Source organism: Microtus oregoni, unplaced genomic scaffold (genome assembly GCF_018167655.1).
Source record: "Microtus oregoni isolate MIOR12 unplaced genomic scaffold, Mior012 000009F_ref0000495, whole genome shotgun sequence".
In the NCBI taxonomy this organism is placed as follows: domain Eukaryota; kingdom Metazoa; phylum Chordata; class Mammalia; order Rodentia; family Cricetidae; genus Microtus; species Microtus oregoni.
In genome coordinates, this window is record NW_024543068.1 from 53,119,563 (window position 1) to 53,139,249 (window position 19,687).

General features: G+C 43.0%; 1 protein-coding gene across 2 annotated transcripts in view; it reads left to right on the forward strand.

The window, feature by feature from the left end:
* Bzw2 (basic leucine zipper and W2 domains 2) overlaps positions 1–19,687 on the forward strand; it is a 56,393-nt gene that overhangs the window by 27,061 nt on the left and 9,645 nt on the right. For both annotated transcript variants that reach the window (XM_041658585.1, XM_041658584.1), the window contains exons 5-9: positions 516–581; positions 2,088–2,223; positions 6,603–6,712; positions 8,424–8,594; positions 19,368–19,514. In XM_041658585.1, the coding sequence (XP_041514519.1) occupies positions 516–581; positions 2,088–2,223; positions 6,603–6,712; positions 8,424–8,594; positions 19,368–19,514 (630 nt within the window). The remainder of the gene's footprint in view (positions 1–515; positions 582–2,087; positions 2,224–6,602; positions 6,713–8,423; positions 8,595–19,367; positions 19,515–19,687) is intronic.

Below are 19,687 nucleotides of genomic sequence, written 5' to 3' on the forward strand. Positions count from 1 at the left end.
ACCAGCATGTGTTTATTCATGTTGTTTCTATTCTATTTCTGTTTCTATTCTCTTTTCCTCTGTTTTTTCATTTCAGATTGTGTTTTTGCTTTCAATGTGTTTATTTGTGTGTCTTTATGTAAAGATTTGTGCACAGCAGCACAGTCCTCGGAGGCCAGAAACCTTCTGTTCCCTCAGAGGCGGAGTCATGGGAACTTTTGAGCCTCCTGACATGGATGCTGGGAATCGAACTCCGTCCTCTGAAACAGTAGCAAGCACTCTTAGCCTTGGATTCGCTTCTCCAGCCCCAGTTTCCATACTTGAATTGGCTTTATCCGATGTGTGTGTTTGATCCTATTTTTCCTGGGGTCATGGTACCTTCTGTGAAATGCTTATAGATCCAATGTCTTAATGTGAGAACTTTTATCATTTTATCATTGCAGAGCTATGACGGTGGATATAATTTCTACCCCTCTTTCTATGGCCTTTAAAATTGTTTGCTTAATTCAGCGATTCTGTTTATGTTTTATGTTTAGGTCTTCAATAAACTCATCAGGAGATACAAATATTTGGAAAAAGCATTTGAAGATGAAATGAAAAAGGTAAATTCAAATAGCTAAGGCAGAAGGATCCTGAACTTGGGGTCCACCTGGGCCACAAAATGAGACCATATTGCACACACGTACATGTGCATGCGCACACATATACACACGCTCGCGCAAGTTTTTAACTTCAGCCCTCTTGCTCCCTGGCATGAGGTGATGCCTCGTTTTTGCTGAGAATTTCGTAGACATGGATTAAAGTCAAATGCTTTGATTCTGGTTCTTCCACTTACTTAGTATAAATGTCAGAGTGATGAGATCGCTCTGAAGCAGTCTTTAGGATGCTAAGGATGCTGAGTTTGTGTGTTCTACACACATCACAGAACGAGTAAGAGAATCGCGTCACCAGCATGTAAATATAAACCTGTATTCATGATGGAAACTTTTCACTGGTATTGAGTAATGAAAACCACAACCAGGTCCCTGTTGTGATTGGAGGCCTTCTGGGGAATGTCAGCATCATACCTAAGACATGGTGAGCTTGAGAAAATGTAGTTACAACGTAAAGCAGCGAAGTTAGGGAAAGGAGGACCACATCCCACAGCCCCAAGGACATTGTGAAGAGGAGCATAAAATCCCCTTTGCTTTATTTCAAACTTTGTAAGTCACCCTCCCTCACTTTCTAAGACCTTAAGGTTTGAAGCATTGTGACCCGTACATCTTCTCTCTTCCCAAAGTCAAAGAGTCCTCTCACATTCTATCTAGAAATTCCTTTGTCCTGTATCTTCCATCGCCTCTTTACCAAGGCTTGGGTTTAAACTATGATCCAAGAAACAATGTGTTTGATTCTGACTGTTTTAAAGACTTGGACAACCCCTTTCTCCTTCAAAGGCCTTACTTCATATGGATCCTTTCCTGCTGTGTTTTGTGTTTGCAAAAAGTTATGTTCAAGGGGCTGGAGAGGCAGCTCAGTGGTGCAAAGTGCTTCTTACACTTGCAGAGAGCCTGAGTTCAGGTCCCAGCACTGATCGGATGACTTATAATAACCTGTTCCAGTTCCAGGGATCCGACATGCTCTTATAGACTTTCCAGGCACCTGCATATACATGACAATTATACACAGACACACACATGTAAATCAATAAACCTGAAATTTTGTTCTTTCGAAAATAAAGTGTTTGCATATGCCATGGTGAGGAAGTGATCACCCAACATGGGGATGGGGTGATAGCCAGTATGTTACAGAATACATGGTCACTATATGCTTCCCCCTTTCCAGGTGCAGTAGCCACATGTACATTATATACACACGCTCTTCCCAAGCGTCTCTTACTGTGACTATAGCTACGTGTGCATGAACCTAGAGAAAAGTACTGTGTCAGACAGCCTGACTTTCTACAGTATTTATCCGTCATTGGGCACGTGCGCGTGCGTGCCCAGCGTGCGACAGCTGCAGCATATGGTGACCTGCTTCCTCACCTAGACGTGGCGGGATGTTCTCATTGCATTGTCTTCCTACCCTGGTGTCTGCACGTATAGACAAGATCTCTTTTGTTTGACCCACAGCTTCTCCTCTTCCTTAAAGCATTTTCTGAAGCAGAGCAGACAAAGTTGGCAATGCTGTCCGGGATCCTGCTGGGCAATGGAACCCTCCCGGCAACCATCCTCACCAGTCTCTTCACTGACAGCTTAGTCAAAGAAGGTAATCGTGCGTGGGTCTTGTCGCGTGCGTGGGTCTTGTCGCGTGCGTGGGGGGAAAAGAAAGGGACGCTACAGACATTGTCTCATGTGAGGCAGAAAGGAAAGAAGCGCTGTAGACAGAAAACCGCCCGCGCTCCTCCTGTGTGTGTGTGTGTTTACACATATATATCTCCAAATAAGAAAGTTCACTTTTATAATAAAGAATCAGAAGAATGTCACAGCTCTATATTGGCATTCAAATTCTACTTGCCAACTAAAACCTTAGGCAGAGTGTGAACACCTGGAAATTGGTTAGGTCCAAACCATTTCTTCCAGCTCAGATGATGCCAGCCCTTGTGGTTTGTGGAACACTTTATTTTCTGGGACTGCTTTGTGCTTCGTAGAACCTTTTTGTCCTTAGAAATAAAAATCCCAGTCATTTTCAAAAGATCCCTGAGACAGAAAAAACTCTTCTAAACCATTTCAGCTTCAGATCTGTGCACAGGACCTGTCAGGAGGCTGAAGCCTAAGGGGTCATTGCAGGCTCAAGGCCAGCCTGGGCTACAGAGTGAGTTCCAGGCCAGCCTGAACTACATAGCAATTGCCCTCCCTAAATCAAAGAAGGCAGACAAGCATGAAGGCAGGGTTCTCGGGTGTTGGTTCTTGTCACATTTTTAAGACCTTCAGGGTAGGATGGCGTGCTAGTCGAGAGTACTTGCTTCTCTCACAGAAGACTGGGGTGTGTGTCCAGCAGCTCTAACTGAAGCTCCGGGGCAGCCTACAGTCTGTTGACTTTAGACATACACGCATGCACGTTAAGATATCTTTGGGAAAAGGCCTTCATTGTCCAAAGGACAGTGGATATTTTCCAAGTCGAGATTGCTGCGGCAGCAAGACGCATGCACGAGTTCTAAAATTTGGCAGTTTGCACGGCTGCAACCACTGATTATACAATAAAACAAGAGTGGGCTGTCTTCTTGTAGGAGGATAATGGTATGCAAATTATAATTTAACATAAAACAGTGATTTTCCTTAAAAATAAATTAAAGGAGCTTTTGTGAGAACATCTGTTTCTTCTGGGAAGTCTTCCTCCTGCGTGTAGGACAGCCCAGCTCCATTCACGCCCATAGGGCTAGAGTGCCGTTGTAGCTAGGAAAAAGTAGCAAGTCAAGAGACAGTTGGCATTGCGCAGATTCTCGAGAGTGTTAGGGTTCTAGAATCATTCATTATTGTCAACACTGGGACATTTTGGAAAGTATTTTTCTGAAAAGAATTCAGCACCTTCAGGGTATCTTATGTTATTAGCCATTTCCACACAGAAGAAGGTACAGTTGACACCTTACACATTGATTATACTGAATTTCCCTAGCCACCACAGTAGAAGATAATCGCCTTGCTAGTTAATATAACCCTAAGTGGGGAGTGGGGTTCAGTAGTCAACAGCACTTTTTACCCTTGCTGACGCTAAGGACTAAGTTCCCCACACCATCGGGTCTCCTAACTAGGAAAGGATTACAATATTATGCCTTTGCTCAACTCCTATGTAATAGTCATCCACGAAAAAAGGACCATTCCACTCAGTAAGAGAGTGACTTCAAAAGCCTTCCGGGTTTCCCATCGAGTGTCTCCTGTAATACAGAGTGATAGGCTTAAATATAGATTGTTCTTAAGCTTCAGATTTCAATCACGCTTTTATTTTTTTCTTAAAAAACAGATTACAAAATAGTCTCAATTTTACTCCCTTACTTAACTGTATTAAAGCTTATATTGATTCTATGAGCTACTAATATTGTTTATAGTTTATGCTTTGAGTTGTGGTGTCTCTCAAGTGATTCAGCACCTGCCTCGCATGCATGCAAGCCCAGGTTTCCCTGCCAGTGATACCGAAAGGAGACTCACAAAAGTAGTCAGCTCAGGATTCTTGGGGGTATAATACATAAGCATATTTCCATAGGGATATGTGGTGTGTGTGTGTGTGGTGTGTGGTGTGGGTGTGTGTGTGTGGTGTGTGTGTGGTGTGTGTGTGTGTGTGTGTGTGTGATGCCACAGCATGCATGCATCAATCTGTGCACAACTTTCTCGTGCTAGCTTTGCCTTTATACAGATTCCAGGGATTGAACTCAGGTTCTCAAAGCCATTTTGCTGACCCCGTGTCTAAGTGAAATAATAATTGTAAAGTTAGGGTGGACATCAGAGTGAACAGGAACTTCGTTCATGCCCCAGACTTCATCCCAAGAGTGGTGTCCCCGGTCATTGTCGAGTGTCCTCAGATCAGCTTTGGCACACACCCCATCCTTGTCCGTGTTCAGCAGTAAGGCACGTCTTAGCATATAGGTCCAGGAGCCTTGCCAGTGGGATGGCGCGGATGGCTGAGGTCACTGAGGTAGTGGCCAGTGAGAGGTGCCAGCACTGAGACTCATCAGAGGTCAACCTGGCTTGACCGAAATAGGAATTCTTCTAGAAAGGAATATTGCTAGCTGCTTATGCCACCAATACTAGGCAGACATTCAATTTAGGAAAATCAGTTAAATATTTCAACTACACCATAAAGCTTCATCAAATGCTATATAAACATGTATTCAGAAATTGGAAGCGTTCCAGAAAAACTGTCTGCTAACTAGCCAATAGTTTATTTTTGGAAGTAATCATGATTCAAATATGGATAAGGGACTGAGTGGCTTCCTGATTTACATCTACACATCTATTTAAATTCCTTTTAAAATTCCAGGAGTGTTTCATTTTCAGCAGCCCTGGTGTACGAATCAAAAGGTTGGCGACCATCCTCATCAAGAGGTCCCTGTCAGCCACTGTCAGTCAGTCCTTACCCACATCACTTAACAAATTGACTGTCCCTTGAACTACACTTCTGTCATTCCGGCTGCTCAGAAAGCTGAGGCAGGGGAACCATGTGTTCCTAGCCCGCCAGCCTGAGCTACACAGCAAAACCCTAACTCAAGAACACACTAAATAAATGAGTCTGAATCTTAAATAGATTCTCAGGCTGTGGTTCTGTCCGTCAGGGTGTCCAACTTCAGCGCAGTCTCAGTGGCGGTGGGCGCTCCAGAGTCACACCCTCTAGGCTGTCCCACATCAAACCTGGGCTTTCTCCGCATCTTACCTTCTGTGTTGAATGAGTAGAGTGGGAAGCCTCCCATGCCTTTCCCGGGAGACAGACTGACCACTGCTTTCCCATCCTTTGCCTGCATCTCCTGATCTTAAGTCCCACAATCCTTGAAAGCAGTAAGCTTGTGGGGCAGAGGAGCAGGGTTTCCCCAGGTGTCTGACCGCTGTGCTTTCTGGTAAAGATGACACAGAACAGACAGCACAAATGGCCAGCGGTCGTCTTAGCGCCGCCACGAGCTGCGGTCATTCACTGCCGACCTTTGAACATAGGATATTTCATGTATTCATACCAAGAAAGTAAGTCAGTCGGGTTTTACCCCAAACATCTCCAGTAGCTAGCCAGAATTTGTGAGCACAGCTTTATCCTCTCAGTTTCATCCAAGTTTACAAACCTGTGACTTTAGAGGCTATCAGGTGACCTTAGAGGCCTTCAGGTGACCCTAAAGGTCATCAGGTGACCCTAGAGGCCATCAGTCGGACTTTTGGTACTGTGAGCTCTTGCAATTAGTGCTTTTTAGGTATACTATAATTTATTGGCCACGTAGAAACCCTGGTCTGGTGTTACAGTTGGTGGTTCCAGTGTGAGAAGCAGACATAGGAGGGTTCCTGGGGTTTACTACCCAATAAGCCTTCCCTAGCTGGGGAGCCTCAGGCCAGTGAAGAGACCCTGTCTCGGAAAACAAGATGAAGGACTTCTGAGGAGCAATACCCAGTGCTACCTCTGGCCTGCACGCTAAGTAAACATGAATAAATGAACACACGAGTAGTTAAGTTATACCAGATTGACATCAGGAGTCCTTGCTCTGTGTGGCTTTGGCTGGCCTTGAACTAGGCTGGCCTTGAACTCAACAGAAATCTGCCTGCCTCTGCCTCCCAGTGCTGGGATTAAAAGCGTGTGCCACCACCGCCCGGCTGAAAAGTATTTTAATTTATTTTCCTTGTTGATTTTTTTTTTTTTTTTTTGCTGTTGTTCATCTGTTTTTGTTGTAAGTAGGATATCACCATGTTGCCCTGCCTGTCCTCAGACTTTCTGTGTAGATCAGGTGGTCTGGCTTTTGTAGCAATGCTCCTGTCTCTGCTGCCTGTTGCTGGTGTAACAGGCATGAGCCATCATGCCCAAGTTCTTTCTCACGAGCTGTGCGGGCAGGTCTGTCTGTTTTTCTTCTCTCCCACATTAGCTGTTAGCCATTTCAGGAAACCTGGTTGGAACTGTTGCCTTGTACGGCCTCACAAGGGGTCTCTGCACACGGGAATGACATTCTGGTTTTCCTTTCACAGGCATTGCGGCCTCATTTGCTGTCAAGCTTTTCAAAGCCTGGATGGCAGAGAAGGACGCCAATTCTGTTACCTCTTCCTTGCGGAAAGCCAACTTGGACAAGCGGCTGCTTGTAAGTGTGTGTGCATCAGAGGTTGTCTGCGTGACTGCTGTCAGCGTGGGGTCGTGTCAGTGACGTGGCAGCCTCTGGCCTGTGTTCCTTTTATTTCTCGTTATCATGGAGAAACTTAATTCCATTCTAATTTTACGTACAGCCTTATATATTCTAAGTAAATAGAATACCCCGAGGCCAGTAACGAGGAAGCCTTTGGGAGGACATGTGGGCTTTCCTAGAGAAGGTGAAACAGGGCAGGGAGTGCTCTGTGCTGGTAAGGCATCCTGTAGGTACTGTGATGAACAAGGAGGGAGAGCGAGCGAGCTGAGTAGTGACGTGCCTTTTCTATGCTTCCTAGTTGGTGCATGAACAAGACACTCCTGCGACATGGCTATCCCCAACTGTGAGCCACATTAATCCCTTCTCTTACTTTCTATCTGATACATGCATATCCCTATATTAAAAAATTATCTGGGATGCAAACACAGATAGATAGATAGATAGATAGATAGATAGATAGATAGATAGATGTAAATAGATGATAGATAGATAGATAGATAGATAGATAGATAGATAGATAGATAGATAGGGATGATGGACAGATGATAGTGGTCCTCTCCCTGGCAGCAGCCCCATGATGGCAGGTCTTTCCACTGAGATAAGTTAAAGAATCATTGACTGTATGCATGCAGATCTAACCAATGAAAAGCACATGTCTGTTTCTCATACTTGACAGCAGTTTGAAAATGGCCTTCATTCCATAGCTGGGTGCTGGAGTCACCCAGGATGAGACTGTGACCAAGTGCTACTGAGCAGGTGCCAAGCTGGTATGGTAAAATGAAGTGATGAGCATATGAGAGCCGCTAGGGTGTTTTCCTCTTTTTTTTTTTTTATTGCTGTTTTAACAACTACTAAGAAAAAAAAACCCACAAGAATTATGTAAGAAACTGAGCAGCTGGTGAGGCAAGTTTAGATGGGGCCTCACTCTCAACTTAATTGAGAGCCACCGATGTTAGCGGAGGGGGAGAGTCCCGCGGCTCCTTTTCTGGGTCTAAATCGGAGGAGCAGCATTTGCTTAGGGCGGGACTGAAGGTCCTTGGAGGGGAGGAGCCACTGGTGTTTTCCCTGGTGTTTCTGATCATTTCAGCTGTACAGAAAGAAACTTGAACACAGTCAAAGGAGCAGTGTGAGCAGCTAATGATGTCGGTTTTTTCTTCTCAATAAAACAACTCAAGCACCATTCCATTTTTCCTAGGCTTTCCGTTGCTGTTGTTTGGCTGGATTTGGTTTGGTTTGGTTTGGTTTTGGGGTTTCTTTTGGGTTTTTCAAGGCAGTGTGCAGCCTTGGCCATCCTGGAGCTTGCTCTATAGATCAAACTGGCCTGGAACTTGCAGAGATCCGCTTGCCTCTGTCTCCCGAGTGCAGGGATTAAAGGCATTTGCCACCACTATTCCACGAGTTTTTATCTTTATTTAGTCTTGTGTTGCTATTGATTAAAGCGAAAGAAAGGGGGGTCTGGTTCCAATGAGCACAGCAAGTGTGTCTGCGTGAGGCAGTCCTCTATAAAATGGTCTTGTTATTAAAGGCACTCAACTCAGTGACTGTACTAGGACTAGTGCTCTCCCGTGGAGCAGTCCTTGTCTGCGTGCGAAATCACAAGGACATTAGCATGGGAAATCCATCCTAACCTGAGCTGCTTGGAGTTCACTCGTCCCCTTTTCTCCTTCAGGAACTCTTCCCGGTGAACAGACAGAGTGTGGACCATTTTGCTAAATACTTCACTGATGCAGGACTGAAGGAGCTGTCGGACTTTCTCAGAGTCCAGCAGTCTCTGGGCACCAGGAAGGAACTGCAGAAGGAGCTTCAAGAGCGACTGTCTCAGGAATGTCCCATCAAGGAGGTAGGAGGCCATGGTGAATCCAGTGTAACACATGGGTGTGAAGGGTAGGGGTGGGGACCCTCGGGGAGGTAGGAGGCCATGGTGAATCCAGTGTAACACAAGGGGGTGAAGGGTAGGGGTGGGGGCCCTCGGGGAGGTAGGAGGCCATGATGACCTCCAATACAGTGGACATGGTTGATGGGTACAGGTGTGTTCAGAGCACTTGAATAAGCATTCATGAGACTATGGTTTTTATGTCCAGCACTGTCAAAATGATGCATGGTGGTGTGTGTGTGTGTGCATGCATGCATGCGTGTGAATACCAATACAAACGGCAGGAATTACATAGGTCACATAGCATAGCTTTCACTCCCTCCTGTTTATTGCTATACATTATCCCCTTTTCCCTAGGACTTGTCTCAAAGTATTCATTCAGAATCCTCTTTTATTACATTTTGGGGGTATTCTAGAAATTAATGTTATTTTGGTTCAAATGCCCTACTTTACCCAGCTGCTATGATTATCAAACTGCTTCACCAACGTACAGACTTGGCCATCTATCTGCCGTTAGAAAACCCCATGGTGTGGCATTTCTGTTTTATGGTGGATTCTCTCTGGAGTTAGGCATCAGCTGTGTGTAGTGTCTAGGCTGGGTACTTTGTATCACTAGGTCTGAATGTATGGGCTTGTTTCTCTTTTCATGGTGATTGGACTCAGGACTTCTTTATAAAGTACAACAAGAGGGCCACCACTGAATTACATTCCAGCACCTTTGAAAAAAAAACACACAAATCCACACAGGAAATGATCATTTGGGCCAGCAACCCCTTGATGAAAGCTGTGTAAAAGCTACAGGTTTTGGAGCTGTGTTTCAGCATAGTTTGCTATGTATTAGATGATTGTTAATGACTGTTGATGTATCTGGAAAGGTATTCTTTAGGCTGAGAAACACCTTTTTATATGGTATGATAAACTTAAGCTAGGAGTCCTCCTCCTCCTTACTCCCAAATCCCCTCATCGCAACTGTACCTACTGTGCTCTAAGCCTCGCCTGGCTTTTGAAAGGTTGAGAGCCAGAGAAACTCACGCTGACAACTGTCCACCAGGTGGAGGTGTTAGAACAACAAATGCCCATGCATCTGCGCCTTACAGTGAGCAGTGTTTCCAACGCTATTCAAACTAGAGTGTTGCATGACTTCTATGGGGGCAGGGAGCTACAGGGAAAACCATAGTGCCGCTTTTAGGTGTAGGCCTGCCCCCTGCTCTGCCTCATGCTAGGAACGGCAGGCAGCTCTGTAACGGCGTAAATGAATGCAGACAGAGTGTAAAAATATATATATAGCTTTAATGTAGAAATAGACTTACAGAACCACCGTTCCCGCGGAGACCAGGAAAGCAGAAGCGAGAGCTCGGAGCTTGCTCGCCAAATTTATAGGCAGACATTAGCCCGAGGCGAACACGCCCCTTAAGGGGCGGGACTTATCCCTACATCTCCCCTTTTTGTCTAAATAAGACAGAACTAAACCAAATACAACTACATACAATAACAACAAATAATAAATACAACAAACAATATTGAGAACAAAAGCTTTGCTAAACATTCTATCTCAAGAAGTCCAAATAATGTAAAGAGTAACTACAATTATATAATCTTCAACTCAGTCAAAGATCTGAGAAGGGAATAAACACTACTCAACAAACGAGATATATCCAAAATGTGCAACAATTGACAGAGACAACTGACTACCTGGGCAATCACCCAAAGTCTCGTTTGCAACGTTGAGTCAACCAATTTTGGCTAAGGCCTAACATAACTGACATACCATTATTAAAGGCAAGGAACTTTTCAAAACTATCTTACCCTGTCTTGGTGGGATATGACAGTCCTGTTTTATCCATTGATGCACGCTCTGTATCTGTGTCAGTGGTTGAGGTATGGGCATTTCTTTGCCCAAAGGCCAGTTCTGCCAAAATAGAAAGGCTCCAGGTGGAGTGTTTTTGGTGCTCAACATTCTCTCGGGAATAGAGCGGTGTTGCCAGGAGCAATTGTGTCTCACTATCACGAAACTCTGAGTTAGATTAAAGGCCATATTCTACAGCTCTTTGAAGAGGTTGAAGATTATCTATCTATACTGAGTATAATCTCTATATATCTAAAGAACCTGATTAGTCTAATTATAAATGACAAACTTAGATGACAATTAGTCTATATAATTCTCAATATCTATCTAACTTAAAGACTAAGACAATAAACGACTGTGAAACAAATGAGGACAATGACCTCCAAATATAAACAATCTACAAATATACATTGCAGTAGGTAAATATATATCAATACACAAATATTATATAAGTATCTTAATCAGAGGTAGAAATGTACACTGCAATATGGTAAATATATACAATATATATATCAATACAATATATGTCAATACATAAAAATGTTTTAAACAGAGGTAGAAACATGCATGCGTACAATAGTCCATATAATTTAACTTTGTTTCATTATACAAGAATTGATACCAATATATTTGTCTAAAAGCAGTAACTCACAATTATAAATCTATTATCCCATCATTCCCTCTTTTTTTTTTTTTCAAAATGATCCTTGAGCTTATAAAATTCCTCTCCCAACCCTCAATCATATACTAATTATAATCAACCCCTAAATGATGTCCCTAAACCCAAGGGCAAACTATACTGGGAGAGGGGACGTCGTTCTCTAGAATTACTTCCAGCTGTCATAGGGGCGACGTTCTTTCTGGGGGATCCTGTGAAAGTAAAATGATGGTTAAATTTCAAGATAATGTCTTTTAAAATTGCAAATAGTCTCTGAGTATTTTCGTGCAGGTCTGGCCAAAATGTTGTATAAGATGTGCACCATTTCAGCTAACCAAGTTGGAACTGTCTTGTGCAGCTGGTACCAAAAGCAGGTCTTGTAGTAGCGCTATCAGTATCATGACGTCATATCAACCAGGTGGAGTTGTTGTTATGGGGCCCCATCTTCTTCCTGGAAACTTCAAATGTCACTTCAGGAAAAACTCATTGTTCATTATGAAAAACTTAAACATTAATCATATAGACATATATAAACATATATATATATATATATTCAATGAAAGACATGATAGATATATTCAATGAGAAGTATGATAGATATGAAGAGAAGCAAAGATGTTTTCTAAACTCATATTTCTTTCTGTCCCATATCATGGCTCTTGACATGAGACAGAAACTCCAGAAACTCTGGGTTTTTCTCTTACTAACAGGCTTGGAATTGGAGAGGGACTGAGCCAGAGTCCAACTTCAAAACCAGCTTTATAAATTTAGAAATATGGTTTAATATTACTTACACAACCGATTCAGTTGTCTTGATATTTCCTATTGGGCAGGTATTTTTCCATCTGTCAGTATCCAAACATCCAGGGTCCCTTGAATTTCTCAAAGATGAGTGTTTTCCTGTGGAGATAAGAACAGAACCCTGCCCCCATTCTATATGTTTTTCTTACCACCTGTATGAATATCATCGTTGTGGATGAGTTGTCATTTCTCCTTTCCAAGAGGTTTCTCCTCTTCAAATCGAAACTTTATTAATTTTGATGGTATCCACAATTTTTCTTCTCCTGTGGAAACAAGAGCAAAACCCCTTCCCCAACGTAGCACATCTCCTGGCTTCCACTGAGAGGTCAGCACATCTTTGAAATAAATCGGTTGATTTAGTTCAGCAGACTTTTCCATTATCCAATGTCTTTCTGCTGCTGTCGTTCCTTTCTCATTAGCGTTAAGAAAATTCAAGGTTAGTAAAGCATTATGTAATCTATTTCTGGGGGTATTTTCAGTCCCTTTCTGTTTGTTCAGCATATCCTTTATAGTACGATTTGATCTTTCTATAACTGCCTGACCTGTAGGATTATTTGGTATACCTGTAATGTGTTTTATATTATAATAATCAAAAAAGCGTTTCATTTTCTTAGATACATATGCTGGACCATTATCTGTCTTTATTTGTGCAGGTATACCCATGATGGCCATAACTTCCAATAAATGTGTGATTACTGAATCAGCCTTTTCTGAGCTCAGGGCAGTAGCCCATTGAAAACCTGAATACGTGTCTATGGTGTGGTGTACATATTTTAATTTGCCAAATTCTGCAAAGTGGAACACATCCATCTGCCAGATTTCATTCCTTTGGGTGCCCTTTGGATTAGCCCCTGCAGGCAGTGGCGTTTGGTTATAGAAAGAGCAAGTAGGGCATTTCTTTACAATCTCCTTAGCTTGTTGCCATGTAATTGAAAACTCTTTCTTCAAACCTTTGCTATTAACATGATGTTTTTTATGAAATTCAGAGGCTTGTAGCACACTACCAATCAATAATTGATCAATTTCTGCATTACCTTGTGCTAGAGGACCTGGCAGACCCGTATGGGATCGGATGTGTGTTATGTACATAGGGCAAAGCCTGTTCCTGATCAAATCTTGAACCTGGAGGAACAATGAGGTTAGTTCAGTATCATCAGGTATAAATTCAGCAGTTTCAATATGTAAAATAACTCTTTCTGCGTATTGTGAATCTGTAACTATATTAATAGGTTCTTTAAAATCCCTTAGCACCATAAGAATGGCATATAATTCCGCCTTCTGGACAGAAGTATACGGACTTTGTTCCACCTTATCCAAGTCTTCTGATTTGTAACCTGCCTTCCCTGATTTATTGGCATCAGTATAGAATGTACGGGCTCCAGTTATTGGAGCATCACGGACGATTCGAGGAAGAATCCAAGAAGTTCTCTTTATGAAGTTAAGCCGCTTGCTTTTTGGATAGTTGTTATTAATGTCTCCCAGAAAATTAGCACAAGCTCTTTGCCATGGTTCATTATCTTCCCATAATTTCTTTAGTTCATCAGCAGTGAAAGGCACTATAATTTCTGCTGGGTCTATGCCTGCTAGTTGACGAAGTCTCAGCTTGCCTTTTATAATTAACTCAGAGACTTTTTCCACATAAGTTTTCAGTTTCTTACTTGGTTTATGTGGTAAAAAGATCCATTCCAAAATAATATCATCTCTCTGCATTAAAATTCCTGTAGGAGAAATTTTTGATGGTAGTATGACGAGAATACAATCGAGCTCTGGATTCACCCTGTCCACATGTGCCTGTTGTAATTTTTCCTCAATCATTGTCAGTTCCTTTTCTGCTTCAGCTGTTAATTCTCTGGGACTGTTTAAATCTTTATCACCATCCAAGGTTTTGTTCAAATGAATTATTAAATCAGGTGTTATTCCAATAGCTGGTCGTAGACTGGAAATGTCTCCTAACAGTCTTTGAAAGTCATTAAGAGTCCGTAGGCGATCTCTCCTAATTTGTGCTTTTTGTGTCTTAATTTTTTGCAAACCTATTTTATAACCTAAATAATTAACAGAATCTCCCTTCTGAATCTTTTCAGGAGCTAATTGCAATCCCCATTTAGGTAAAAGTATCTTTATTTCTTCAAACAGTCTGTTCAAGGTATCCATGTTTGAATCGGATAACAAGATGTCGTCCATGTAATGGTATACTATAGATTTGGGAAATTTCTTGCGTATTATTTGCAATGGTTGGTTCACAAAATATTGGCACAGGGAGGGGCTATTTAACATACCCTGGGGGAGAACGGTCCAGTGGTACCTCCTCGAAGGTTGAGAATTGTTATAAGTAGGCACTGTGAAGGCAAATTTTTCTCTATCTTCTTTTTGCAAAGGTATAGTGAAAAAACAATCCTTTAAATCAATAACTATGAGAGGCCATCCTTTTGGTAATAAAGAGGGCAAAGGAATTCCAGATTGCAGAGGGCCCATAGGTTGAATAACCTTGTTGATGGCCCTGAGATCTGTCACCATTCTCCATTTACCTGATTTTTTCTTAACCACAAATACAGGAGAATTCCAAGGGCTGGTAGATTCTTCTATATGTCCAGCATCTAATTGTTCTTGTACCAGCTGTTCTAAAGCCTGTAACTTTTCCTCAGCTAAAGGCCATTGCTTTGTCCATATTGGTTTCTCAGTCAACCATTTTAGAGGCAAGGCTGTTGGTATCTCTGAAGGGACATCAATTGCTTGTTCTTGTACAGCTCGAATGGCCGGTTTTCTCCGTTTGTAATATCTTTTAATATTATTCTCAGAAATATAGGCTCTAGATTTAGCAGGAATGTTAATTTCGGTATTCCATTGTTGTAATAGGTCACGACCCCATAAATTCATTGCAATATTGGCTACATATGGCTTTAATTTTCCTATTTGTCCCTCTGGCCCTATACATTCAACCCATCTCGTGCTCTGCCTTACTCGAGATAGGGTTCCAATTCCCAGGAGCTGAACATTTACATTCTGAAGAGGCCAATATGGATGCCAAGATTCTGGGGTAATGATACTTACATCAGCACCTGTGTCCAGCAGGCCAGTAATAAAAATGCCATTTACACACACTCTCAGTTTAGGTCTTTGATCATTTATAGAAGTTTGCCAAAACACATGTAACTTATCTTTCTGATCATTATTGCTTGTAACAGTAGGCATGGGGCTTCCTAATTGTCCTGATGAGGCACGTTCTCTGTAGAAACTGGATATGACTGAACCATGTTTGCCATGGGGGCCTGTGAGGCCCCGCCTCTCACGTTTCCCGGCTGTATCAGGTTGCCTTGTCTATCTCTTGTAGACCTGCATTCATTCGTCCAATGTCTGCCCTTTCCACATCTTCTACATAAACCTGAAGGCTGAGTCCTCCTATTTCTGTTATTTCTAGAAGATGCATTATTATTATTATTTCTGAAAGATGCATTATTATTATTATTATTATTTCTGAAAATCCGTTGTCTACAATTCCTTTTAATATGACCCATTTTTCCACAATTAAAACATTTGGTATTCTGGTGTCTCCTTTTACCATTGGAAATTGCTTCTTCTACCCATGCTTCAGTGCCATAATCAAATGTATCAACATTGAGTGTATGCAAGACCCATTCTTCCAACGGCGCTGATCTGAGCTTTAAAGGACCCAAAATCCTTTTGCATTCCACATTTGCATTTTCATAAGCCAAAGACTCAATCATTATACGTCTTGCTTCTGGGTCAGATATTCCTATTTGTACAGCCTTAGTTAATCTTTGTAAAAAGTCACTAAAGGGTTCTCTCTGACCCTGTTTAACTCTGACAAATGATTCCATTCTCTGTCCTGGGTCTTGTACCCTGTCCCAAGCCCTTAAGGCTGCTGTAGTACACATGGAGAGTGTGTTTTCATCCAAATTAGCTTGTTCTTGAGGATCGGAAAAGAGCCCTTCACCTAGAATTTGATCTAGGGAAATGTCAATTCCCTTCGCCTTTTCCTGCTGTTCTAAGAGTCTAGCCTCTTGCCTGAATAAGCATTTCCATTTCAATTGCGGTCCACTCTCGAGTACCGCAGAGCTCAGCTGGAGCCAGTCTGAGGGGGTTGCTCTGCTTGTCGTGGCCCAAGATCTTAGCATCTCTTTAACAAAAGAGGCTTGCATCCCAAAAGTCATGACAGCCTGTTTTATTTCCTTGAGATCATTCATACGCACAGGCTCCCATGTATCCTCCTTGATGACCCTAGGGTTTTTGGAACCAATCACCTTCTCTGTTGTTATTACTGGAAAGGCAGGTAGAGCTGTAGGTAGAGCTTTGTGGAAATTGTCCCGGAGAGACTTACCCACAGATGTAGTTAAAATTTTCCTTTCTACCCTTTGCTCTTCCTCATCAGAATTTAGAAATTCCTCAATCTTTTCAATTCTATTCACCATTGCTTTCTGCAATGTCTGAATCTCCTGTCCAGAATTATGTTCCAAAGCCTTCATTGAGGATTCTATAATATGAAGTTTGTCCGTTAGAGATAACATCTCATCTTTGGACATAATTTTTATGGCATAAACCGTGCCTTCTTGTATTGACAATCTTTCCGTCAATCTGTCATAAGCTTTAGACAAAATCCGATTGTCACATTCAGCAGTTTTGATTCTCTCAGTTAATGTTTCATTTCCTACAGAAAGGGACTGAATCTTATGGTCCAGATCAGCTGTTCCCTCTTCCATAGTAATGAATTTCTCCTTAACATCAGCCTGAAGAACTTCAACCTGATTCTTGAGAAGATTGTTATCAGCCTGGAGAACTTCAAACTGATTCTCGAAAATATTGTTATCAGTCTGGAGAACTTCAACCTGATTCTTGAGAAGATTGTTATCAGCCTGGAGAACTTCAAACTGATTCTTGAGAAGATTGTTATCATTCTCAATTGTTTTTAAGCGTTCAATCTCTACCTTAAGAATCCTGGATTCGTCTCGTAAAGACTTTATCATATTTCTATTATCAAACCATTTGGTGCCAATGAAAACTACGAATCCCAGAAGGATCCATATATGTGGGGTGATAGACACCTCTTGTAAAATCTCCCACATGGTACAATTAAAAAAATCATTAAATTCTTGAACAGTAATGTGTTCAGACATTTTATTTATAAAAGAAAATTTTTTTTTACCTGCAAAGATCGGTTCCTGCCAGTGGTGGTCTCTGTGTTTTTGGAGCCTGTCCTAGAACTAGCTCTTGTAGACCAGGCTGGCCTTGAACTCACAGAGATCCGCCTGCCTTTGCCTCCCAAGTGCTGGGATTAAAGGCGTGTGCCACCACCGCCCGGCCAAGTCACTTTGTAACAGACCAAATCTGACGCTGTGGCAGCTTTTGTTGCAAAACCGCAAGTACTTGAGCTTCTGCTAATTCAGGCAGTGGGGTTCCGCTGCAAAACTTAGCCAAGGCAGGCAGAATGGGCCTGTGTCGCCGAGTGTGTCTCGGACTCGGCACTGGGGCCGGAGTCACGAACTGAAAAACAGCACCGGGGAGGGTGCTGTGTTAGCTAGCGGGCTACCCGCTTGAGTCGGGGGCAAAATAGCCCGACGTTGGACGCCAAAATGTAACGGCGTAAATGAATGCAGACAGAGTGTAAAAATATATATATAGCTTTAATGTAGAAATAGACTTACAGAACCACCGTTCCCGCGGAGACCAGGAAAGCAGAAGCGAGAGCTCGGAGCTTGCTCGCCAAATTTATAGGCAGACATTAGCCCGAGGCGAACACGCCCCTTAAGGGGCGGGACTTATCCCTACACAGCTCTAAGCCCGAGAATGGTCTGTTGTAATAGGAGCGGCGGGCTGTATCCCCGGCGCCTGGCCGCCCCCACGGCTAGCTTTACCCAAAATAATTACACGGAAACTGTATTCTTTTAAGCACTGCTTGGCCCATTTCTATCTAGCCTCTTCTCGGCTAACACTCGCACCTGGACTAGCCCATTTCTAATCATCTATGTAGCACCGGTCTTACCGGGAAGATTCTAGCCTACGTCCATCCTGGGTCGGAGCTTCATCGTGTGCATCTTCCCGGGAGTGGGGAGCATGGTGTCTCTCTGAGGCGTCTGCCCCCGAGTGGAGAGCTGTCGAGTCTGAGCTCACTTCCTCTTCCTCCCAGCATTCTGTTCTGTTTTCTCCACCCACCTGTGTTCTAACCTATGAGGGCCAGCCAAGCAGTTTCTTTATTTTTTTTTAACCTATGACCTTCCTCCATCAATGGTCCATCCACTTGAGAGCTATTCAACCCACTCTTTTGTTTCTGAAGTTCAGAGCAGAAATAATAAAAATGGTTGTCTTCTCACAGGAAAAGAAAGGGAAAGAGGGTGTGTTGTTAGTTACAGGGTAGCATACCAAAGATACTGTATGGCTTTTAGTCACTTTGAGGACCCTGCCTGTAACTGACTGTGTCAAGAAAAAGGCACGGCGTCTGAGTATGAATGAAACACTGTTCGGCAGGCCTGCATTCAGAACTGAGAACTGAGGCTAAGATTCATAATTGAAAGGAGAGATAACCTGCTGAATATTGCTAGACTGTCATGAATCAAAGAAAAAGGCAGAATTTGGGGGTGTGGCTTGCTTGGTAGAATGCTTGCTTGACTTGCATGAGCCTTGGGTCCAGCACCTCATAACCCAGGTGTGGTGTCCAGTCTTAGCAGTTAGAGGGTAGAGGGGCAGGAACAGAAGTTCAGGGCCATCCTTACCTACAAAACAAGTTCCCCTGTCTGAGGTTTGTTCTTGATTTTGGTTTTCTGAGACAGGGTTTGTCTGTGTAACCATTCTGGCTGTCCTGGAACTTGCTCTGTAGATCAGGCTGGTCTCGAACTCACACAGAAAGATCCGCCTGCCTCTGCATCCTGAGTGCTGGAATTAAGAGCGTGCACTACCACCAGCAGGCTAAGTTTCCCTGTCTGTAAGGAGAGGAGGGAGGCGCCTTACAGTTTCTTTACCAGTTGACTTTTCCCTGAGTGAGGCATGGGAATCTCAAGAGTAGGAATTTCAAAATGCATTGTAGAGAATGGATTTATACAAGCCCAAGACATCAAGAAATTTAATTTTGAAAAGTAGGGATAAAAATTCACAGACCTGTTGCTTTCTTCAAACCCAAAGAAAGACGCACATGCCCCCTCATCCTGAACCCGTGGGGTTCATCCCTACCCTTCCAGCCTTTCTCTTAGTCCATGCCATCTGGCAGCTTTTGTCCAGAACTAAGTTTACAAGGTAAAAGTAGATTTCCTAGATTTCTTCCATCTTGTCATTTGAGGGTGTGCATCAAGAACGGAGACGCTGAGAGCGCAGCCCTTCCCTCCCTGCCCCACACCTCTTACTGACCTTGCCTTCGAGAGAAATAACCCCGGTTTCTAAGCTTTATATTTGGTCTGCTGTTGCTCACTGACTCTCTCTCCACGAAACGTAGGTGGTGCTTTATGTCAAAGAGGAGATGAAAAGGAACGATCTTCCGGAAACAGCCGTGATCGGGCTTCTGTGGACCTGCATCATGAATGCTGTGGAATGGAACAAGAAGGAGGAGCTCGTGGCGGAGCAAGCTCTTAAGCACCTAAAGGTGATGAGTCTGAAATCAGAGCCATCCCTGGCGGGTCTGCTCTGCCCCCGGAGGGTATGAGCAATCGAGCTGGGCATGGTGCCACACTCCTAAAACTTCAACACTCAGAAGGTGGAGACAGGAAGATAAATCGGTTCAAGGCCAATCTGGGGTACAAGAGACCCTATCACAAA